The sequence below is a fragment of the Hemicordylus capensis genome, chromosome 8 (genome assembly GCF_027244095.1).
Source record: "Hemicordylus capensis ecotype Gifberg chromosome 8, rHemCap1.1.pri, whole genome shotgun sequence".
NCBI lineage: Eukaryota > Metazoa > Chordata > Lepidosauria > Squamata > Cordylidae > Hemicordylus > Hemicordylus capensis.
The window spans coordinates 17,346,714-17,371,261 of NC_069664.1; the positions used below are offsets into that span (position 1 = coordinate 17,346,714).

The 24,548-nt window shown below is 46.8% G+C and overlaps 1 protein-coding gene across 6 annotated transcripts in view; it reads left to right on the plus strand.

Moving 5' to 3' along the window:
- Positions 1-266: 266 nt before the first annotated feature.
- ZMIZ2 (zinc finger MIZ-type containing 2) overlaps positions 267-24,548 on the plus strand; it is a 119,572-nt gene continuing 95,290 nt past the window's right edge. For 2 of the 6 annotated variants that reach the window (XM_053269172.1, XM_053269168.1), the window contains exon 1: positions 268-693. Coding sequence is in view for 2 of the 6 variants with exons in the window: in XM_053269167.1 (XP_053125142.1) it covers positions 16,855-16,936 (82 nt within the window). In the remaining 4 variants the exon portion in view is untranslated. Of the gene's footprint in view, positions 694-16,796; positions 16,956-24,548 lie in introns of those variants that run through there. The other 4 variants (XM_053269167.1, XM_053269169.1, XM_053269173.1 and 1 more) reach the window with 4 other exon arrangements.

Sequence of the window (24,548 nt, forward strand, 5' to 3'; positions counted from 1 at the left end):
CGGGGAGAGGGAGAGCCGCGATCGGCAGAGGCAGCAGCCGCCTCCCCCCTTTGTCTGGCTGGCCCCCCAGCCCGGGAAGGGCTCCTGCGGCCAGGCAGGGGGATCTCCCCGCGCGCAGCCGTGTTGGCGTGCGCCCCGGTCGCCGTGCGAGCGCTCCCTTCTCCTCCCCGGCCCAGGACTCCACCTCCTCTCCTCCTCCTCCCTCCTCCCCGCCAGCTGGGCGATAGGAGCTCCATTGCTCTAGCCTAAGTGTCGGAGGAGTGGGGGAGGGCACAGGCAATTAATATTGATGAGGCTGCTGGGCTCTATTGTGCAATTGGAGCTGAGAGGTGAAAGCGCAGGCAGAATGGAGGTGGGGAGCTGCGAGGCGCTCGTAGGTCTGTGGCTTTAGTAGCAGCCGCCTCCGAGAACCAAGCCAAGCAGCAGCAGCAGCAGCAGCAAGCAGCCGCCGCCTGCAACGGGGGGGCTTTGTTAGTTCCCCACGATCGTCGCCCAGTAGTCCCCCGCCAGCCCCAGCCGCTACGATGGAGCAAGGACAAAAAGCTCTCTAGGAGAAAACACAACCCTGCTACATCCAGAAAGGAAAAGAAGAAGAAGGGAGAGCGGCTCGCCGGAGCCCTCCCTCCGGAGCCAGGCAGAGCCACCGAGAGGCAGAGGAGAAAGGCAAGGGCCATTTTCGTCGTCTTGTGAAAGGTACGTGGCTGATCTGGCCAGCACCCGCCGGCTCCTGCTTTGGCGTGGCTCTGGGGGCTGGTGCTGGGGAAGGAGGGGGCTCCCTGGCAAGGTGGATCCGCTGTTCTTGATTCGGGAGGGAGGGAGAGGAGGGGAAATGTCTTCCCCGTACGGGCAGGAGCGGGGCGCGGGGCGGGGGGGAGAGAGAGATTAAACCCCCTTGGTTTTTGCGCTGAGAAATGATCTCCAATGTGTGTCGTGTTGTTTGCTGGCTGGGCACTCCTGGCTTTCTCGGGTTGGTCCCTTATGGTGGCGGAGAGGGTCTGGTGGGCACAGACACAGAGAGCGCGAGCACGCTGCCCAGTCTTTGGGGCACCTACCCCAAGCCAGCTGCCATGTTCTATTGTTGTGGCTGCAAAGGTTTCTTTTCCTATTTTCCTTTTTCCTTTTTTCACTGATTGGCTGAGTGTGTTTGGCCAAGGTGTGCCAAGGCAAAAGTGAGTCTCTATGGCAACAGAAGTGGATGCCATGGGAGATGTGGGCATGGTGTGGCACCTGCTGTGGGAGATGTGGGCACGGGGCGGGGGGGGGGGGGACACAGGAGGCTGAGAGGGGTGGTTGCAAGATGCACCTGCTGCCTGGCTGGCTGGCTGTCCCGTGTGTGTGTGTTCTGGTAGAAGCAGTGGTGTGTTTCCAGGGGTGTTCATGCTCTGAACATGCTACTGGGGAATGGGAGGCCTGTACCGTTCTAGGACAGATGCGCTGGTCCTCGGGAACAGTTGCTGCCAGGGTGTTGTGACTGCTGTTGGAAGGAAGAACTCGCCTGTTAAGGAGTGTCCACCTCTTTTTAACTGGACCTCTGCAGGTCCATTAAAAAGCTCCAAGTACAGTTTGTTCAAAAATCTGGCCCCAAGAAAAAGGCTAGACCAAAGAGATCAGGCCTTATGAAGAGGCTGGAGAGTGCTTCGTTGGGTCACTTAAGCTTTTCAAGTAGCTTAATAGTTATTGTGTGTGTGTGTGTGTGTGTGTGATTTCCTATTTCAGATTCAGCACAATTTAAGTTCTTGGAGGGGTGTGTGTGTGTGGGTGGGTGGTGGTGTGGTTGCAAATGGAAACATCACTTCACAAGAACAGGGCAATTGACCTATTATGTTTGCCATGCCTGCACTGATATTTGCATAGTTGCAATCTTTTTTTATTTATTTTGGTAACAGGATAGTATTTTATATCCTGTTAAAACAAACAGAAAAGAGTTCTTGGTCTGCCTTTAACTTCAACACATGTGAGGGGCTACCCTCCTCTCCTGTTTGTTCTTGTTCTGCAGCCTGCTAGTTTGGAGGCTGAGATCTGCTGCTGATCCCAGATGTCTTCTGCTCTGATTTTGCTCTCTGGCATTTTATTTTATTGGTCTGGGAGGCCCAAAGCGGCATGGGGGACAGAGCATCTCTTCTCTTGGTTGCCAGTCACTAGAGACTCGCGTTGGCTTCTCTAGACACTGCTAGTCTGTCTGGGCCAGAGTATTTCCCAGGGTTACTTGCTCTGGCGATTGGAATTTGGATAGGAACACAGTCTGAAAGTATGAATGCCCTGGCAGGGAACCTCCCAAACTATCAGAAGATGAGGGGTTTCCCACTCCTATGTATTCATTAAAAAAAAATTGTATCACTCAAAGTAGCTAACAATCAAAATCATACTTTTTAAAGAAGAGCTACTCAAAACAATGCATAATTAAAATGAATGAAATGAGAACAAAATACAGCCACAGCAAAAACCGCAACAGAAAGAGAGACAGAGACTCTCTACACACTCTCTTAGACTGAGTGTGTGCTCTAAAGTACACACTCGCCCACCTACAAAGGAATGCATTGACCTGGTACCTAATGGTGAGAAAGGCTAGATAAACCCCTTGGGGCAAAGGATTCTGCAGCTTGGGTGCCACCATTAAAAAGGCCCTGCTTCTATATGCCCCCGCCTCTGCTTCTCAGACAGCAGTAGGGCCTGTTGCCAAGGTAGGGTCATGTTACTTGCTTTCTTCTCTGGTTTTGCTAACCCACGAGTTGTTTTGGGGAAGGTGGTTATTTGGTCCCAGGAAGTTGCTTGAGTCTGTCAATATAGAAGCACCTGGGCTTCATGAGAGTTTGAATGAAGACAGAAACCACAGAGCAGGCAGCATTAAGCAGATGTTGGGCTGGTTTGGTTTATCCTGCAGAGCTGGTCCTGCCTGCCCCCCCCTTCTTGTCCCTTAGGTGGACCTTTTCTCTTATCAAGCTGCTGGTTTGTAAAGCCAGTGTGTGGGTATGGCATGGCCGCCCTAGTAATGCTCGGTCACCCAAGCATGCGGAAGAATTGGTGGGGGGGGGGATTGTGTGTCCTGCCTGGCTATTGCACTGTTCTAGTTTGCAACTTGAGGAAAGGGGTTTTTACCTGTTTGCCATCTTTGTCTAAAGGAACTTAGCTTTTGATTCAGAGGACAGGTATAGTGACCCAATGCATTTATTTCAGCTAGTAGTGTTGGGACTGATACAAAGCAGTGAGTGAAATGTCATTGAAGAAAGGAATGAGAGAAGTTGCTGGTATGTTGCTGCCTCGGTTTGTGAGCCTATTATTATCTATTCTGACTAGCAGTGGCTCTCCTAGCTTTCAGACAGCAGTCTTCTACTCGAGATCCTCTCCTGATGAGAAGATGCTAGGATCTTTTAAAAACTGGGATCTTTTTTACACACACATATGTTTTTACTACCTATAGGCATTTCTCTTCTCCCCCTGCTCCACACAGGAGAGCTGGTCTTGTGGTAGCAAGCATGACTTGTCCCCTTAGTTAAGCAGGGTCTGCCCTGGTTGCCTATGAATGGGAGACTAGAAATGTGAGCACTGGAAGATATTCCCCTTAGGAGATGGGTCCACTCTGGGAAGAGCATCTAGGTTCCAAGTTCCCTCCCCAGCTTCTCCAAGAGAGGGCTGAGAGAGGTTCCTGCCTGCAACCTTGGAGAAGCTGCTGCCAGTCTATGAAGACAATACTGAGCTAGATAGACTGATGGTCTGACTCAGGCAGCTTCCTATTTTCCACACTGCCCTGCCACCCACAATGCACTGGATGTTGATGTGCTCAATTCCCATTTCTGAATCTGTGCATCACCAGCCTGTAGCATGTTGGTTCATCTACAACTGCTTCTGTCAGCTCAGACTCCGAAGAAGCCATATTTTGGTGCTTTATATTGGCGCTAGGATCTGGATAAAGATTGATCCCGATGTTATTTATGGTGACTTGCATGTTTATGAGAGTGAAGAACATGGCTGAAGATGCAGGTGTTAGTAGGAACAGTCTAATGCACACAGTTGGTGGACCAAGTCTCTGTCCATTGCAGAGGTTCATATCTCTGGCAACCCCCCACCTTTTGGGGGGGGTCTTAAGGACACAGCCAGAGAAGGGGAAGAGTCGGCCATGAGAGGCGATCCCCCCACCATGGTTGGTTTTCTTTATTCCATGAACCCATCAACAGCAATTCTGCAACCAAATTAGCAAAAACTAAAAAGAAAACCGCAACCATGTGAAAGGGTGTATATTAAAGGGATATAAATGTAATAAATAAATAAATAAATAAAATTATGAGTCTTAATTTGCATGACTTAATTTGCATGACTGCTCTGCCCGTCTCTGTTTTTTAAGATGTTTCTTCATCAGTGGTGCTATCATCCAAGTGACCCACACTGGGATCCTCGCAGAGTAATTCTACAATGTAGTGACACCAACATCTGTGTGACATAGTCGGATTCCTATATTTGCCAAGCACGGGATAGGAGGAGGAAACCAGAGCGGCCAAAAGCCCCAGAAAGGCATATCTCCACCAGCCATTGCTTACAGCCTCCCTGGCAACATGGTCCTGTGCGCCGGTTACAGGGCAATGTGCCAGCAATGCACCCACATGGATCAGGCATGGAAGGAACCAGTTCACTTGGTGACGTGGAGATGCCTCCACAGCATCATCCCATCTCGCTATACTAGGGCTGCAGGACTTTGGTCCTCCTGCAGACATTGGTCTACAATTCCCATCATACCTGGCTTTTGGCCCCTGCGGCTGGAGGTCATGGGATTTGTAGTCCAAAAGCAGCTGGATGATTGAAGTTGTGTACCCTTGCGCGCGCTCTCTCTCTCTCTCTCTCTCTCTCTCTCTATATATATATATATATATATCTCCTATCTATTTATATACACATACACACACTCCAGACATGACTCGACAGCACCTTCAACTGCATGAGCACCACTGTGGCACAAACAGCAAGATGGCAGAAACAGGGAGCTGACAGGAAGCCCAGCTCTCTGGGGTTTGGATTGCCTTATATCAGGCTTTGGCAGTTTTCTTTTCTTTTCTTTTTTTTTAAATCTAGGACCCAGCCCCAAAACACTTAGGAGCCAGACAATGGACCCCAGACTAGGGGTGTGCAGAACTGGGTTTGATTTGAACCAGCCTGCTTTGACCAGTTCAAACTTGAACCAGACCAGACTAAAAAAAAAGGCTGCCGGTTTTTGTTTGAGCCGGACTGGGCCTGGTCTGATATGGACCAGTTCAACCTGGTTTAAGGGTTATGCTTGTAAAGGGGAATTGGGTGAGGATTCTCTTTACAAGTAAAGAGTTGGGGGGATCCTTTAAAAGTCTTCTAAGGGTGACCAGGAAAGCAGCGAGAGGGCACCTTACTGGCTGCCGTGGCAGTGGCAAGGCGGCTCATCTAAACCCTGCCAGCGCTCCCACCCACCCCCCAGCAGCACAGGCTGGCAGCAGCCTGGTTCCAGCCTCCGTGCATACATGGAAGCCATTTTTGTGATCTCTGTGCGTGCTCAGAGGCCATTTGTGTGACCAGTTTTGCCTGTCCAATTACCAGGCTTGATGACGGACATAGTGGTCAGTAGGCTTCTCTTTGTCCTCTTTACAAGTCACAGGGCTGCCTGAGACAAAGAGATTATTAAATAACTCTGCCTCTGAATATCCTAGTCTAGGCGCCAAAGTTAAATTTCTAGGTGCCATGGCTCCCTGGCACCTGGGATTTGTCAAGCCCTGCTTTATACCATTCACACATGCGCTGCTAATAGCCTCATTATAAGCCATCTGTCCTGCTTCCTCACTCGTGGTGATTTGAGGAGCCTGTTCTCCACCAAAGGGGTTGTGGACTCAGACACAGAGTGGGAGGAAGGGGCTGAAGCCTGTTAGCAAAGAGGTCCCTGCCACTTTCTCCTTCAGAGTCCAGTCCTGAGGCCGGCTGAGGTAATGAACCACTAGGGCGGGGGGAAGGGATCCCTGTCGGCTAATCCCTAGGAACAAGTGGCAACAGCTGTGGCAAAGTGAAAGCTTTTCTTCATCGAAGAAGAAAAGCATCGGAGACGGTGCAGGGCCTGAGAGAAAGGCACAGGAGCGGAGTTGTCCACCATCTTCCCCCAGCAAGACTCCTGTGCCTTTGAAAATTGCACAACCGAGAGGCAGGTGTCGATTGGGTCTGGCTGCACCTCTTATGTATATCCACAAAGCAGCAAGAGCCACGGTTCCCTCTAACTGGGATTTCCAGATGTTGTTCACTACAACTCCCAGCTGCAATGGCGTCTGGCTGGGGATTCTGGGAGTTGTAGTCAACAACATCTGGGAATCCCTGTTAGAGGGGACAGGGACCGGGACCTCTATAGAATAAGTAAGAACAACCCTGCTGGATCAGGCCCAAGGCCCATCTAGTCCAGCATCCTGTTTCACAGAATGGCCCATTAGATGTCTTTGGGGATCCACAGGCAAGAGGCATGCCTTCTCTCCTGCTGTTACTCCCCTGCAAATGGGATTGAGAGGCATCGTGCCTCTGAGACTGGAGGTGGCCTAGAGACACCAGCCATTAATAGACTGGTCTTCCATGCATTTGTCTAAACCCCTTTTAACACCGGCCAAGCTGGTGGCCATCACCACACCCCATGGCAAAGAATTCCATAATTTATGCGCAGTGTGAAAAAGTTCCTCTTCTTGTTGGTCCTAAACTTCCCGACCTTCAGTTTCATGGGGTGATCCCTGGTTCTAGTGTTCTGACAGAGGGAGAAGGACGTGACAACCCCACAGAGAATGGGCTGAAAACACACTGGTTGCTGCTGCTGCTGCTGCTGCTGCTGCTGGGCATACTGTGGGCTTCCCTTGTGGTCTGGGTGTATGGAGAATCCTGCTCTGCCCCTGTTGGAGAGCTGCCTGTGGAGAGCAAGGAGTCTCAGAGCAAGGTCCTCCACTGGGACGCATGGTGTCTTGAGCTGTGTGTCTGGACGGTGTTAGTAAGCGAGTGATGGAGGGAAAGTGGTGCCACCGGCGTGTCTGGGCGGTGCCCTTGTTCCAGTCTGGTCTTGCAGTGCAGAGACGGACAATACCTCCCTCGCCCTGCCCGCCTGGGGAGCTGCAGTGGAACTCTGTGTGCGGTGCCGGTTTTGCTCCATCAGGCTAGGCTGCAGCCCAGCAAAACAAAAGGACCCTTGAGCCTTTGACCAGCAGTTGCAAAGGTTGGAGTGGACTGCTGGCATCTGCAGAGAGAGAGAGAGAGAGAGCCAGAGAGAGCATATTTCCCCTGTGTGGGAGGCTCTGCTATTAACTGCCAGGGGAGGGAAGGAGGAAAGGTTAGCCAACATAGTTTACGCAAGACGCAACTGATAATATTGCAGGTGAAGTGGAGGGAAGAGACTTAAGAAACACCTGTTGCATTTATACTTCACAGCCTTCCCGCTGCTGTTGGACTGCAGCTCCCATAATCCCTGACTGATGGCCACTGAGGATGATGGGAGTTGTAGTCCAACAGCTGGAGGGCCAAAGTGGCACCTTCCCACACTTTGGAGGCCTGAGGTTTCTTCTTTCCTGGGTGGGATGTCCTGTCTTTGCATCCCCTGTTGGGGTGGCTGTTTCTGGAGCCCCCCCCCCCCGCCTGCCTGAGCACAGTGGCCGACATGATGTGCAGCATTAGAGCCATTACGCTGTGCCCTCGGTCTGCTGTAGAGTGTGGCAGCGGAGAGAGAGTAGTAGTAGTAAGTTTATTGCGGTCACAGACCAGATTAACAGTTAAGAACAATTAATAGCATTAGTAAGAAAATGGAGAGAAAGTAAAGACCTGCTCTTCTCCTTTTAAAAGATCCTGCCCCTCCCAGTGCTGCCGAACTGATTCGGACATTGTTGGAACGGGTTCGGCTCCGAACCTGTGCATGAACCTCAGTTTGTGCACATCCCTAATTGTGGCTGATGGTGATGGGAGTTGTAGTCCAACAACATCTGGGGACAAATCTGGACCCACCTCCAGAGGTGGTATAATGGTACGCCGTTGTTGGGGATGTGGTGACTGTGTTCTGGAGTGGGTGCAGGATTTGGCAGAGACCAGTTCCTCCCAATCCTGCCCATGACATGTCCCCACCCCATTTTGGGCCTTCCATCAGTAGAGTTGTGTCAGTGGGGCAGAGATGCTGGCATATCGGCGCACTCCCACTGAGCAGCAGCAACAGCAAAGTATCTGAAGTTCCTCTGGCAGAACGGGGCCTCTGTCCAATCCTATGCCACTCAAACAGTGTACTTGTTGTTGGTTAGGGTTTTTGTTTGTTTTTTAGAGTGTCGGATTGTGCCGTAATGCTACAAGCCTGTGCACACTTCCTTGGGAGTAAGTTCCATTGAACAGAGTGGGATGTGCTTCTGAATAAATATGTGGAATGGATACTGCTTCTCCCCACCTGATTTTTACTCCGGTGTCTGGGATGGGCTGATTCAGACATGCGTGTATGTTATCGCTCAGTGATGTGTAGTTGAAGGTATGAACTGCTTTCACTGAAGAGTATTGCTTTTGATGAGAAATGAGAGGAAAAAGCCACTCTCTTGTGGTGTCTGATCTGTGAAGGCGGCTTCATGCGAGCGAGTCATCACTTGATGTTGTTCATTGGAGTTACGAACCTGCATGAATGGGGATTCTCAGCCCTGTGGAGCTTTGATGGGAAATTTGAGCTGAAAGCATTTGGATTGAGTATCAGTTGGTGCTGCTGGATAATTACCCGTGTAGCATGGATTGATTGTGTGGTGGAAGGGGCCTCACTTCCAGTTCCTGATCCCCTGGGTCCATTGTCTGTGGGGTGACTGCAGGACTCTCTTGGTTGAGAGGGTTCCTTCTGTTGCATCTTCTCTCCAGTCCCATCTGCAAAGCCACCTAATGGCGCAGTGGGGAATGACTTGACTAGCCAGCCAGAGGTTGCCAGTTCGAATCCTCGCTGGTATGTTTCTCAGACTATGGGAAACACCTGTATCGGGCAGCAGTGATATAGGAAGATGCTGAAAGGCATCATCTCACACTGCGTGGGAGATGGCAATGGGAAACCCCTCCTGGATTCTACCAAAGATAGCCACAGGGCTCTGTGGTCGCCACGAGTCGGCACACTTTACCTTTACCCATCTGCAAAGGAGGTTTTGGTCAAAGACCCCTGTTTCTCTAAAGGTCCTTTCAGGGGCCTCTAGGAAAGAGTGTGTGTGTGTGTGTGTGTGTGTGTGTGTGTGTGTGTGTACATGTACATGCTCACGTGAAGATGGTGACCATATAGTTCCATCATAGCCTCTTCAAAATGCACCAACCCTAACTGTAAAGTTACTTTTATCTTTCTTCTTTTTCTATGTTCCTTTCCTATTTATGTTATCTTGTTGGAAAAATAAGAAAAAGATGTTTTTTTTTAATGCACTAACCCTCTGATAATACCAAGGTAATTTCCACCTGGAACAATGCCCAGACCCTATGCCAAAGGCTTCCTCAATACTGAAGCATTGCTGAAGATTAGGACCAGCCAAAATTTGTTTTTTTAGGCATTTCTAAAATACGTTTCTAGATTTATTCTGCCTATACATCTTTAGGCAGTGTACATAGTTGTAAAATACAATGAATATAAAAATGGAGGGGGGACAGTTTTACGAGATAAAAACGGCAATTAAGACAGTTTAAATGGTTTTAATTAAAAGCCTGAGAGAACAGGTGTGTCCTGAGGGTCTTGTTTAAAAGTAGCCGGAGATGGAGAATCTCTTAGTTGGACAGGGAGTTCATTCCAAAGCCCCAGGGCAGCCATAGGGAAGGTCCAGTCCTGAGTCCCCAACCTCCTCAGATGATCTTAATAGGTGGCAGCATTCATGAAAACGAAGGTGTTCTCTTAAAAACCCTGGATCCAAGGCATTAAGGGCGTTATAGGTAATAACCAGCACTTTGTAGTTTTCTCACATGTTTTGCTCCAGAATGTATCACAATCTTAAGCAGCAAGCTTTTGAGCTCTCCAGAACTCTTCATCAGGCTGGATAATAAAGCAAGATGTGGAGGAGATGGTGGCAAAGGAATAATCTACATTCAACATTTGCAAGGGGGGGGGGCAGATCAAAACCAGCCCTGAATGAATGAGAACAAGTAAACATTAATGATTTGTGTTTCTAATTTTTATTTATGTTTCTAATTTTATTTATGTCTTTGGTATTGTAATCACTGAAAAATAAGGAACTGGGGGAAAGTTAATGGCCTTAGCTGAGTGTGTGAAACTGTGGTCATAACTCCTGTCTTGCCAGTTTCTCTTCGTATTGACTCTAGCAGGGTGTAGGAATTATCTAAGAGTAAGTGATCATGATTTCGCTGAACTAAATCGACTTGCAGGTTCTTCAGGCATAAGTGCTTAGAACCGAAACAAAACAAAACTGACTCCATAAGATGTATTTGACTACCTGATTAACTTTACTGTTTTGAGGACAAATGAAGTGAGGGCAGCCATGCTGATTAAATTATAGATAACGAGTCTGTCCAAGAAATTTGCTGGAAGTTCAGTGTTTTTATGCCTTCTCTAGAAGCGCTGTAACCAATGAAGAAATACTACAAGGGGAAAACATGTTGTTTGTTATCTTTTCTGGTGGCAGGGAAATGATTGAAATAGATCACAGTGTTGCTTTTGAAAAGGCTAAATAAATTAGGCAGCAGCCAAAGGCTAAATGAAAAAGATGTGCATAGCAACCCCTTCCAATAGCGAGCAAGAAGAGGAACAAATGAGGAGATCATTCCACAGCCTCAGGGTGACCAATGTAAAGGCTCTGTAATCAGCAGGGTCTGATTAAATTACTTAAGTGGACATGGACTGAACTGTAGTGTAAGGAATTTACTCTTTATTTCTAATATTCTTATGGTATTTAAGTCTCAGCATGCTTCTGAACACAATTACTCAGAAGTAATTTCCACGAAATTAAATAAGGTTTACTCCCTGGTAACAGTGCTTTGGATCGCACCCTCTGTTAGATCTCTCCAAACCCATGCCAGGCTGTGCAGTAATAGTGTACAATGGCAGCAAATCTGGCGATTAATTTGCAAAGCACTCAGGGCAGAGAGAAGGTATCACCTCTCATAGTTGTACAGGGCTTAAAACCCAAGCTGCCGTCTTACATGACAGGTCTGTTGTGTTTGGACGGGACCACTTCAGATTAGAGCATATTTTAGTGCTTTCTCTGTAGAAGACTAGTCTTGTCTCTGAAATGCTATTTTAGTAGTGCAGAGGGAGTTTGTTTAGAGAGAAAGCAATCCAGCCTTTTGATCATTCATCTGCTAAATGTAGTCTGCTGATCATGTGGCATGGTGCTTTGAGAACATTCATGGTGCTTATTCATCTGGCTTTCTCCTTGTGGGGAAAATACTATCTAATTAATGGGCTTGCATCATTCTGGAGTATGATGAGGTAGAGAAGCAGTACATCCTTACATCAGGTTGTCAGCTGACCAGAGGAAATGTCCTAGCCTGCTTCTAACCTAAACACAGTTGTCTTAACCTGTAGAATCAACAGGTGACACTTCTCATGGCACTGAGATAAGCATCTTTGTGGATCCAACTGCTCCTGAAGACACAAGCCAGTAAACATCTTAGCAACCACAGCAGGATGGATTCAGTTACCTTTGTCTAGGGTTATCAGACATTTGGGCCTCATTTTGCACTCAATGTAGAGAAAATTGTGGGATATACCACCACCACCACATGGCCTCCCCCCCCTTTTATTTACTTTATTTGACATCTTTGTATACTGCCCAGAATGCAAGTCTCTGGGATATGGATTTAAAAGGCAAAATCCCTCAACGAGAGTTGTTCCCATTGCAAAATTTATCATCCTGGAATCAGCCTGCTATCAATGTTTGGGAACAGATTGCTTACCAGAGGAATTTTAAGTTTTCATAGGAAGCTGTCTCCTACCAAGTCAGACCATTGATCTCTCTAGCTCAGTATTGTCTACACAGTCTGGCAGCAGCTTCTCGAAGGTTTCAGACAGGAGTCTCTCTCAGCCCTATCTGGAGATGCCAGGGAGGGAACTTGGAACCTTCTGCTTGCAATTAGGCAGGTGCTCTTCTCAAATTGGCCCCACCCCCTAAGGGGAATATTGTGCAGTGCTCACACATGTAGTCTCCCATCCAAATGCAAACCTGGGCAGACCCTGCTTAGCAAAGAGGATGATTCATGCTTGCTACCACAATACCAGCTCTCCTCCCCTTGCCTTCTTCCACTGTCTGCTGTGCTTTTAGCAGCAATTTAACACATAGTAATTTAGTAGGTGAAACTTGTCTTTAAATGGAAACAAGAAACAGTGGGGAAACTTGGATCTGTTAAATAAATGTATGTGCATTAGACAGGTGTTAAAGGTAAAGAGAAGGGTGGGCTGGGGAAGGAAGCTACTTTGGTTGTGGCTAGGTTTGCCATATGACCAGAAAAGCAAATATCTGACCTGCTCCTCTCCTAACACAGGCTTAATATGCAGAAATCAGCAGGCAAAGCTTTTATCATAGCATAAGGATAAGCAAATCACTGCCTAATTGCTGCAGATCAAATGGCCTTTGAAGGACCAGATAAAAACTGCAATCCTAGCCTATGCTGGCAAGTTCGGTAACCTTAAGTCAGGGTGGTTAAAATGGTGGCAAAAGGAGTACCTTTTGTTTTTTCCGGCTTTTCCAACATGCCCTTTTAGGTGTAGTCTGATACTTGGCTATGTTAGAGATTGTGAGTACAGAGCCAGTAGGTGGTAGTTACTACAGATAACTGAAGAAAAAGGGAGGAGTCCTGGATATGATGCAACATTAAGGTAATTCCAGGAGGCCCAAATGGGTGCCTTATTTGTAACACTTTAAATCTAAACTCTTACTTTTACTAGTTAAATACTCCAAATTTTGAGAATGCCACCTGCTAAGCAAGAAAAATTCCTTGCTGCCAGCATCCAGTTTCCCAGGAAACAATTTAAAGTTTTAGACACTAGCCCTGCAGAACATTAAACACCTATTCAGACATTATGTTGTATGAGTGTACAGATGTCTGTACACTTGTACATGTGAATGACTCTACTTGTATTGATTTTAGAAGTGCTCCTGGATAGCGGAGGTACCTGGGTAGCAGTCTCCAGGTTCAACATAACATCTGAATAACTGGGCCTGTATACAGATCTGTACCTGTGTATACTTCAAACTCATACGAGTGCTGAAAGTAATGTCTGAATATGGCTAATGTACTGCACAATTCTTTGTCTCCGGGGGCCTTTCTCCTGCCAAAGTGTGTGTAAGGTTGCAGTCTGAGACATAGGAAGCTGCCATATACCGAGTCGGACCATTGGTCTATCTACCTTCCTATGTTTCTATGAAGTCCATCTAAGCCAGGGATTCTCAAACTTGGGTCCTCAGGTGTTATTGGACTTCAACTCCCATAATCCCCAGCCTCAGTGGCCTTTGGTTGGGGATTATGGGAGTTGAAGTCCAATAACACCTGAGGACCCAAGTTTGAGAATCACTGATCTAAGCCCTGCGAGAGATTCCTGCCTGCAACCTTGGAGAAGCCACTGCCAGTCTGTGAAGACAATACTGAGCTTGATAGACCAATGGTCTGACTATCTCTATCTCGGAGATGCTGCCAGGGAGGGAACTTGGAACTTAGATGCTCTTCCCAGAGTGGCTTCATCCCCGAAGGGGGAGATCTTCTAGTCTCCCATTCCTAGGCAACGAGGGCAGACCCTGCTTAGCTAAGGGGAGAAGTCATGCTTGCTACCACAAGACCAGCTCTCCTCTCTGACCTAAACATCCATTTGCAGGCACTTGTGCGACAAAGTACCTGTGATGATTTCCCTCCCCAGCTACCTCTCTGCCTTGTAAAGGAGACTTCACCTGCACATGTATGTCATGGCTACATTAGTTTTTCTCTTTGTATATGCCAAGAGTAAGCTCTCATTTCAGTTTACTCTGGGAATGAGCTTTAGTTGACCATGACTCGAAGGCTTAGGATGTTCATTTTCCTTCTTCCTTTATTCCACTTATCGGAATGTTAAGTACCTATGTACAATACGAGTGTAAGCCAGCGGAATGCACAACTGTTCTGGCACATTCTTTCAGGTCAGGATGCGTTTGTCTGACTGTCTTGGCAGCGCCCACCAACTTCTGACCTAACTAGGTCTCCGCTCCTATGAGACTTTGGACCTTGCCCCCTGGGCTGTTGGGATGCTTTCCACAGAACACTCCTAATCGGTGGCAGCTCTTGAGGCAGCTCATGGGAATGTGAGGGTTCGCAGCTTGTAGGCCAAACACATGTTTTGCATGCAGTTTCATTTCCAGCATCTTTTGTTAAAAGGATCCCGGATTTCAGGGCTGGGAAGATCTCTGCCTGAGTCCTTGGAAGAGTGCTCTCAGGGCTGAACTGACTAGTTCATATACCACTTGGTATAAGGCCACTTACATAGGAAGGTGCAATGCTGCCTTATACGGAGTCAGATCCTTGGTCCATCTAGCTCAGTATTGTCTGCACTGACTGGATTGAAGCTGGGACCCTCTGCATGCAAAGCTGATGCTCCACTACTGAGCTAGACTTCACCTAGACTTCAACCCAATCCCACCCGTGTTCTGTCTAATTCTTTTCATCTGTGTGCAGAATGAGTTTGGTTCTGGGCTGCAGTCTCAAGGCAGTGTGTGTGCATGTTTATTCAGAGGGGGACCTTCTTGATTCAACCTGAGCGGGATCTAAAATTAACTGAGCAGACATCAAAAAAACCACCCAGGCTTTTAACTGACATTGTTTTGATTGTTTTTAATGTTGTTTTAGAATATTGTTTTAAAGATTGTTTTAAAATTTTTTGTTTTAATGTTGTGTTTATCTTGTTGTAAACCGCCCAGACACATAAGTTTTGGGCGGTCTAAAAATATGTAAAGTAAAATAAAATATAAAATGTAAAATATGTAAAGTAAAATAAAAAAACCTGTGAGTGCGGTCACATGCGCATGCCTTAGAGGGAACACTGTATCCCAACACTTATTTTTGTATTAAAAATATATACTGTTTAGTCATTAAGAGAGATTTTTCCTCTGTGTCCTCTAAATATGTTTTATTTCATGTCACACACACTATGAAGGAGGAGTGGAGCTCTTTAGCACGTTTAAAAACTTGTGATGCCATCCAGAGAGAACTAGGCACACCTCATCCTTTTGATTTCAGAAATTAAAAGTTCTCCCTAGGAATCGCGGGGTGTGTGATTTTTGCCCTGTTAACAGATGGACTACGCTGGCTTTCGCTTGAGTCCACGGCGTGTCTTCCATAGGTGCAGCCCTGGCACAGAGAAAGGGCTTGTAAGCCAATGCAACGTGCCTTTCCCTGCGAGTTGACACCTCTCCGTGTCGGGTATTAGGACGTGCTTAGGTAACACAGCAAAGCCCACTTGCGTCAGTCCGGTAAAAGCAGGTTGCTCTGCACTCTCGGCTGTCCTCTGTTTCCCAAGACACAGATGGATGGGGCTGTCCCTCTCCTTTACATCCCACACTGGGTGTGGTGCTGCTGGACCCACTGCCTTCGGGAGACTGCTGGTTGTATGGGAGTCCTTAAATAGTTCACTAGGTAACTAGGTGAAGCACTGAGTCCGCCGCCTGCTGGTTTTATATAATTTGGGCGGGCTTTTGATGGGTGCTCCTGGAGGTCAAAGGTTCTGCAGCAGGAGCTGTCCGCAGATTGGGAAGGTGAGAGCAGTGGATGTTCTGGTGGGCTGCACAGGGAAGGTGTGGGGAGGGAGGGATGAGCAGAAAGTGTTGCAAACCCCACTCCACCCCCAGCGCCTGACTTTTTGTCCCTGCCTAGTACTGTACTGCTGGGTGTGAGATGATGCCTTTCAGCAGCTTCTTATATTGCTGCTGCCCGATATAGATGTCCCCATAGTCTGGGAAACATACCAGGGGGGATTCGAACTGGCAACCTTCTGCTTGTTAGCCAAGCATTTCCCCGCTGCACCATTCGGTGGCTGTGGATGTTGTTATACATCAATATTAATAAAATAGATACTCCCATTTATTTTATATTTATTTTATTAATGTTGTGAGCCACCCCGAGCAGTAGTGTACTGGAGGGGTGGGGTTTAAATATTTTCATGATGATGATGATTTTAAATGTTGAATATATAACATGCCCAGTTGGTTAATTCCAAACCTGGAAGCCTACTGTTCAGATTTCAGAAGCCCTGAAAATGAGTTGCTGTGTGGCTGGGCTGCTGTTGTCTGATGCCTGGCACAGAAGGCTTTGACATGGAAAGAGAGAAAGGACAGGAGCCATTCCGGACTCCAGAGGGAGACTTTTATTTTCATGCTCCCTTTATAATTAAAACAAAAAACAAACTGCTTAGAAGTAGAAAACTAGCATGTAGGGAGTAGGCTGGATTAGAACTCTTGTTCTCTGCTGTGCTAGTTCATTATGTAAATGGTTTTTTTAACCACTTGCTTCCGTATCTGTGTGTTCATAGATAACTGCACAATAATATCCCTGCTTCGTAGTTGTGTAGTGCTTTTTGAGTGTGCAGAGTGCTCCATGTGTATTTTCTTGCTGTATTCGTTACAACAACCTTGCACCTTTTGTCCCCATATAGCAGCTGGGGAGTTGAGGCAGAAAGGCTACCTAGTGATTTAATAGGCCCAGGCAAGATTTGAAGCCACTCTTCTCAGCCCCTACTTTACACCTTCTCTCCCTTGATAAATTCTTCATTGCTTGGTGTGGCCTAGGCCCTTGTCTAGTTTACTTCTCTGGTAGAGCATCCTTGCTGCATAGGTAGCTGCCTTATAATGAGTCAAACCATTGGTCTATCAACTCAGGATTGTCTACACTGACTGGCAGCATCTCGCCAGGAGTCTTTCCCCGCCCTACCCGGAGATGCCGGAGATTGAACCCGGGACCTTCTTCATGCAAAGCAGGGTCTCTTCCACTGCGCCACGGCCCTTCTCCAATATTGAAGGTAACTCTCAGCATGACAAGTATGTAACCATCATGTTTCTTCAGAACATTTCCTGTGATAGCAAAGCAGTTGTACATGGCTGAAGTTTAGGTAGTGGATAGATCTTGAGTTTCTTTGTATGTTGCCATATATAGGGGAAAGAGCTGGTCTGGTGGTAGCAAGCATGACTTGTCCCCTTAGCTAAGCAGGGTCTGCCCCGGTTGCATATGGGAAACTTGATGTGTGAGCACTGTCAGATATTCCCCTCAGGGGATGGAGCTGCTCTGGGAAGAGCATCTAGGTTGCAAGATTCCTCCCTGGCAGCATCTCCAGTATAGGACTGAGAGAGATTCCTGCCTGCAACCTTGGAGAAGCCACTGCCAGTCTGTGTAGACAGTACTGAGTGAAATAGACATACGGTCTGACTCAATATATGGCAGCTGCCTATGTTCCTATCCCTTTGCTTATGTTGGGTTGAGGAAGCTGTTGCTGGTGTGGGGAAGTCCATGGCTAGATTGATAGCTGTTGGTGGTAAAGGTTAAGAGTGTCATGACATTCTAAGGGTTTCCTGCCACGAGACTGCTCTGAGTCAAGCCCTCTTCACTCATTATACAAAAACGCTGTTTGTGAGTAAAGGTAAAGTTGTGCTGTTGAGTCAGTGTTGATGCTTGGTGACCCCAGAGCCCTGTGGTTGTCTTTGGTAGAATACAGGAGAGGGTTACCATTGCCATCTCCCACACAGTATGAGATGATGCCTTTCAGCATCTTCCTGTATTGCTGCTGCCTGATATGGTGTTTCCCATAGTCTGGGAAACATACCAGCAGGGATTTGAACCGGCAGGTTCTTGCTCCCTAGGCAAGTTACTTCCCCACTGTGCCGTTAGGTGGCTACAGTGTCTGAAATGGGGCTGAAAGACCCACCTGGCCCCATAAGTCTTTTGTGGCAACATGCCACTCATGGAGAAGCTGACATTTGTCTGAAGATGAATGCTGACTGATCTGTGAGGGACCACTGCCACAAAGAACTGACCGGGATCGGGCAGGAATTTGGCCCCTTTTGATTTGAAAGATCTGCCTGTTCAAATACCAAATATAACTTATCTTTGTAATAAAACTCCCCCCAGGGGTGGTTGTTGTTGTTATTATTATTAATTTGATTTCTATACCGCCCTTCCAAAAATGGTTCAGGGCAGTTTACACAGAGAAATAAGAAGGATCCCTGTCCCCAGAGGGCTCACAATCTAAAAGAAACATAAGACAGACACCAGCAACAGTCACTGGAACTACTGTGCTGGGGTGGATAGGGCCCGTTACTCTCCCCCTGCTAAATAAAGAGAATCACCACATTAAAAGGTGCCTCTTTGCCATGTAAGCCAGGGTATTACCGTAGATATACAATGAATATGTATATACCGCTTTTCAACAAAAGTCTCCAAAGTGGTTTACACAGAAGCAAATAAATAAATGGCTCCCTGCCCCCAAAGGGCTCACAGTCTTAAAAAAAGAAAAGAAACATAAGATAGACACCAGCAACAGCCACTGGAGGGATGCTGTGCTGGGGATGGATGGGGCCAGTTGTTCTCCCCCCCGCTAAATAAAGAGAATCGCCACTTTAAAAAGATGTCTCTTTGCTCAGTTAGCAGGGGTATCTTCTGGGTTAAACATTTGTGCACACAAATATCTGTCTTCTGATATTTAGCATTATTATTTTTTAGAACAGTGATTCCCAGCAGTTCTTTTCTTGCTTTGTGATTGTTTGCAAAAAAAATCAAGTCTGACTTGACTTGATTTAAGGTGGCTACCTATGTAACAAGCCACCTAACAAGCGCAGTGGGGAAATGACCTGACTAGCAAGCCAGAGGTTGCCAGTTCAAATCCCCACTGGTATATTTCCCAGACTATGGGAAACACCTCTATTGGGCAGCAGCGATACAGGAAGATGCTGAAACGCATCATCTCATACTGCGCGGGAGGAGGCAATGGTCAACCCCTCCTGTATTCTACCCAAGACAACCACAGGGCTCTGTGGTTGCCAGGAGTCGACACCAACTCGACAGCACAACAACTTTACTATGTAACAAGGATGTTCTACCAGACAGGTAAACTATACAAGGGCTAGACCTTATGAAATAATGAATTCATAAACTGAGAGCTGGTATAACATAGGGGCTAAAAGACTGAGGTGCAAATCAGGATTCTGACTGGGATTGGGGAAACCTGGATCAAACCCTATTCAGCCATGAAGCTCACTGGGGGTGCGTGTGACCTTGGGGCAATCATGGTCTACTAGCCTGAGTGGGGGAAATAGTGCATTTGAGGGCAAATTTGCATGGGGAAATTTTCTGGTGGGAGGAATCTCAGAAAATTTTCCAATTCAAAATTTTCAAGAAAAACCACATTTCTGGAGTGGGTGGGGCGGGGCAGCAAAGAGAAACATGGTTGTGAGTTAAATAAAAAAAGAGGGTCCTTGTATACCTCCTTGAGTTTCTTTGAAGGGTGGGATAAAAATATGATTAGTAAATATGTGTTGTCTCGCAGAGTACATCTTTCCCATGCGCCTGTATAATCTCAGAATGACTTGAGGTGGGGGCTGCTGGTTTGAAATTGTGCCCACATTGAAATCTCCCGGCATGTGAGCATCTTCTAGCAAGCCTCCTCCTTGACATCTTGTCGAAGGAACTGTCCCCCCTCGTGGTGCATCCTAGTGGCTTGTTCCATGAGGGCTGCATCATGTATCTGGTTGTGCATTTGGACTGGCTCTTAGTAGTAGCCATAGAAATATTCCTAGCAGCAGCTTGCAGGCTGGTCAGTAAGCCCAAACTTGCTCAACCTGCAAGTTCATGAGGCTGTTGAGCAGATGGGTTCAGAGAACCCACCGGCCCCCCAGCTCCACCCCTCCCCATTTTCTTCATTATCTCCCTTACTCCAAGGGGCCGCCAAGGAGAGGGGCAAACACAGACCCCCTCTCCCTTAGCTACACCCCTGGTGGGATGTGTAGAGAGAGCTGTAGAGGGAGGAAAAATATTTCTTTGCTCTGCCTCCCTCCAGAGATGTGGTTTTTCTGGACAAGCTTTTGAATTCCGCCCCCCCCCCCCCACCTTGGAAAAAATTCCCATGCAAACTTGCTCTCAAATGCACTACCCCCTCCACCCCGCCCACCCCCGGTCAGAAAATGATTCTGTGCTAACTTTGCTGATGCTCTAAATAGATTGTGATCTGATTTTGCAAGTTATTTGACCAGTTTATGGCGTGAAAAGGAAAAACATTACCACATTGATTTCCCACACTGTATCTCAAAGTTTTTTCAAGTAGCTGAACAGAAATATGCTATGGGGTGGAGCTGGAAAATTAGTTAACTGTTAAAGCACTTAATGTGGTTTAAAGGTTATGCTGAAATTCAAAGCTTTAGGTGGGAAGACATTATTTTTATTGGAGTGCTTAATCAATAAAACATCGTCGTCATCATCATCATTATTACATTATATATCCCGCTCTTCCTCCAAGGAGCCCAGAGCAGTGTACTACATACTTAAGTTTCTCTTTCACAACAACCCTGTGAAGTAGGCTAGGCTGAGAGAGAAGTGATTGGCCCAGAGTCACTAGTTTCATGGCTGAATGGGGATTTGAACTCGGGTTTTCCCCAGTCGTAATCCAGCAGTCTAACCACTACACCACGCTGGCTCTCATATGTGCTCTAACACACACTTGCTGGGGATAATCACCTGAAAACATTAATTATAACTTTGAAATTGTCAAACCTTTGACAATATATTGCAATAATGTTGCATTGGCATCCATTCATTGTGAGCTTTTATGAAATGATGACAGATACCAAGACTAGCATTGCACATGTGAGTTCTGGACTCACTGTAGTGCTGGACCTCAGTACAATTTTCACCATCTCTCTTCCCCTCTGAAATCCTCCTTTCATTGCCAAAATATGTCCCTGAGAACCACACAACCCTCAGGGACATCTTCTGGTGATACACAGTGGGCTTCAGAGGGAAGGGAAGATGGTGAATATTGCCCTTTCCCCTGCTTGAGCATCAGCTCAGCAGTGGTCTGGGACGTTCACACATACATGTGCAGAGTGCTAGACTGGAGTTTGACCAGTCAATTTTTAGAAATGGAAAACTTTCCACAGGAAAAAATAAGTGTGGAGAGGTTTTCTGCAGAAAATTTTCCACCCTACATCTCTGGTCTCCTCTATGATTCTTTTTGTAGGTTCCCACTCGGTAGCAAAACATGGCTAGTATATTTTCTTACAGTGAGCTTCGTCTGCCTAGGTGCATGTTTAAAATGGTCATTGTGGCAGGAAGAAATGCACTTGATGTGCATATTCAGTGTTGGCATTCTTCTAGAGCAGGAATTCCCAACCTTTGGTTCTCCAGATGTTGATGAACTACAACTCGCATTATCCCCAGCCACAAGGTATTGTAGCTGAGGATTGTGGGAGTTGTAGTTCAGCAGCATCTGGAGTACCCCAGGTTGGGAACTCCTGCTCTAGACCAAAATACAGTCATCCTTACTCCCAGTTTTCTAGTGTCAAAGAGAGAAAATCTCTGCCTGGCTGGTGCTTGTTTCCCCTACATGTACTGCAAAGATTCCACATTAACTGGTGTTAGCCCACATCCTCTCCAGACACTCCTTACTAAGTGTTAATCAGCCCCTGCTAGACAGCTGCCTGCTTTCTGCTTCACAGCGACTTTGCTCCTTGCTTTTGTTCCGATTTGAAATGTATCCAAAATACTTTTGACTGACTTACCACCGGAGTCGTCATTTCGCTCATCATTTTGTTGTCGGGATTATACGCTGTATTGTATTTTTCACCATCTTGTAATTGGATCAAATTTTAAATTTGTTGAAAGCTGCCTTAGCACTGTGTGTGTGTGTGTGTGTGTGTGTGTGTGTGTGTGTGTGTGTGTGTGTGTGTGTGTGATGGCTCTTAATTGGGACCCAAAACTGGCGTCAAAATGTCTTGAATAAACAAACCATCTGCTCGCCCCCTCCCGTAATGTCCTTGCATCCAGTGTGCTTAGAGCCTTTGTAGTTTTTGTGCATGGTCTTGTATTTTATTGTCTGGTTGTATTTTTATTTTGTTCTTGTGAGCTGCTTTGGGACGTGAAAAGCAAGTGATAACTTTTTTAAAAAAACATACATCAACTCGGATGAAACCTGCCCAGAATCCTGGGGCCAGGAGGGAAGAGGAGGTTTCCCTTGTAGCTTCAACTAGTACCTGTATGTATGGCTTACAGGGTGACCCTGGGCCAGCCACCATCTTCCGATTTTGTCGATCTTTCAGGATTGTTATGAGGGTAAAAGGAGAGGGAGGACCTCGTATATTTCCCTGTGCTCCTTGGAAGAAGGACTGGGAGACGGTTAACTATAAATAGAGCGGCTTCACACTCAATGGTGGCAAGTAAGTGGAAGGAGCCCTCCAGTTCCCAGCGAGCGCACACTCCTGGTACCTCCACCTCTTCTTTGACATTTGAACCTGTCGGTGTCGGCCACCCAACGTTCGCCCAACACTTGTAACCAACATGTGAAGTTGGGCAGAGAATGTCGGGTGGCAGAGTCATCGGGTTCAGATGACTTGGAAGAGGTGGGAGTATCCGGAGCATGCACGGACCAGAAACTGGCCGTTTTCTTCTACTTACTTACTGCTCCTGTGTGTGAAGTTGCCCGTAATGAATGCATGTATATGAAAGTGTGAGGAGGGGGCTCTGTGTGCATACGGTTGTTTGCATATAGACTATGGTGGGATTGGGAGCCCTGAGAAATGAAGTTTCCCCATATGGAGAGATCCATCCATCCAGTTCTGTTCACATCTTCAAATGTTTGCATGTAATGTTGGGGTGAGAGCAGGCTGAGTTGCTTTTAAAGAACTCTAGTGACTAAGTATCATACCTTGATGTTGGTGATCTTCAGTCGCTTAACTCAGCGTTAACATGCTGCTCTTCAGTTTTGTGTTTACCCTGAATTATTCAGAAGCTCTGACCTAGACCCACACAAGCCAGCTCTCAATCTAATTGGTCAGTGTTTTCCAAAAAGCTTAACCCGGAGAATGGAAAGGCCTAGTTGTTCAATAAGAAAGGGCTGTGTGCATATTGTACCAATTCAGTTTTTGTTTGTGTTAACCAGATATCTGGTTAACAAGTAACTAGGATCCATATAGGTGGTGAAAGTGATGCTGTCTACTCTGTTGTGTCCTGATGTGAAAACTGGTTAGCCTCTTGTACTAGCATGTTATGCCCACCTTAAGTGGTGCAGTGGGGAAATGCTTGACTAACAAGCAGAAGGTTGCTGGTCCGAATCCCTGCTGGTATGTTTCCCATCACCTATATCAGGCAGCGGCGATATAGGAAGATACTGAAAGGCATCATCATGAAAGAGCCAGCATGGTGTAGTGGCTAGAGTGCTGGACTAGGACTGGGGAGACCCGAGTTCAAATCCCCATTCAGCCATTATACCTGCTGGGTGACTCTGGGCCAGTCACTTCTCTCTAAACCTAACCTACTTCACAGGGTTGTTGTGAAAGAGAAACTCAAGTATGTAATACACCACTCTGGGCTCCTTGGAGGAAAAGCGGGATATAAATGTAATCATCATCATCATCTCACACTGTGTGGGAGATGGCAATGGTAAAGCCCTCCTGTATTCTACCAAAGATAACCACAGGGCTCTGTGGTCTCCAGGAGTTAACACTGACTCAACAGCACAACTTTACCTTTACTTTATATGCATTGGGAACCCAGACAGGAGCTTGGTTTCTTGACATGTGTATCTTGTGAGCACAGTAGGCACTTAATCTGAATGAGAATTGTCCCTGATACATGCCAGAGCTGTTTGCAGACTTGTTTTGTGTTCCTTGCCAAGCTGGGGAAGAAAGCCTCCTATAAAGTCTGGGCCCAGACTTGCCTGGATAGCCTGTTACTAAGCTTCCACATCTCCATTACTAAGATTGTTTTGTGCAGTCGACCATGCTGAATGTTTCCACATGTTGGATTGACCACTGGTGCAATTGACCATGTTGGATGAAACTCATTATATAATTGGTCTGGAAGAGTTAAAAGCGCTGAGGATATGCTTGCTACCACCAGACCAGCTCTCCTCTAACTTTAGCAGCTCACTCCCTCTCCCCTTTTGAGCATCACACATTTTCTTACTTACAAGGAGGAGACATTAAGAAAGTTGAGGGTGGAGGAACTGTGGAAGCAAGGGCCTCTCTCAAATTGGAAGTTGGGGAGAAGTGGGAATATTAACTGCCCTGAGCCATTTTGGAAGGGCGGTATATCAATCAATCAATCAATCCAATTAATGAGTCAAACAAAATATGTCCATAATCCAAGCTGCATGGTGGCTTCAAGCCCTATTCTCATGTTGGGTTCAAGGCGTGGCATGCAGAGGCTGGAAACCGCATACCCAGTGCTCGTTGATCTGAGCTCTATTTGCACATCATGTTCAATACTCATACAATGAGTCTACATGGATATTAACATGTTTTGTCGAATGCCGGTACAGCAATACACTTCCTATCTGTACCATCCATTTGAGGGACCAGGTTCACTTTTTAAAAGAATGCGGGTTCAGTCATAAGCAGAAACGCATGTATGCACTCATACAACATAATGTC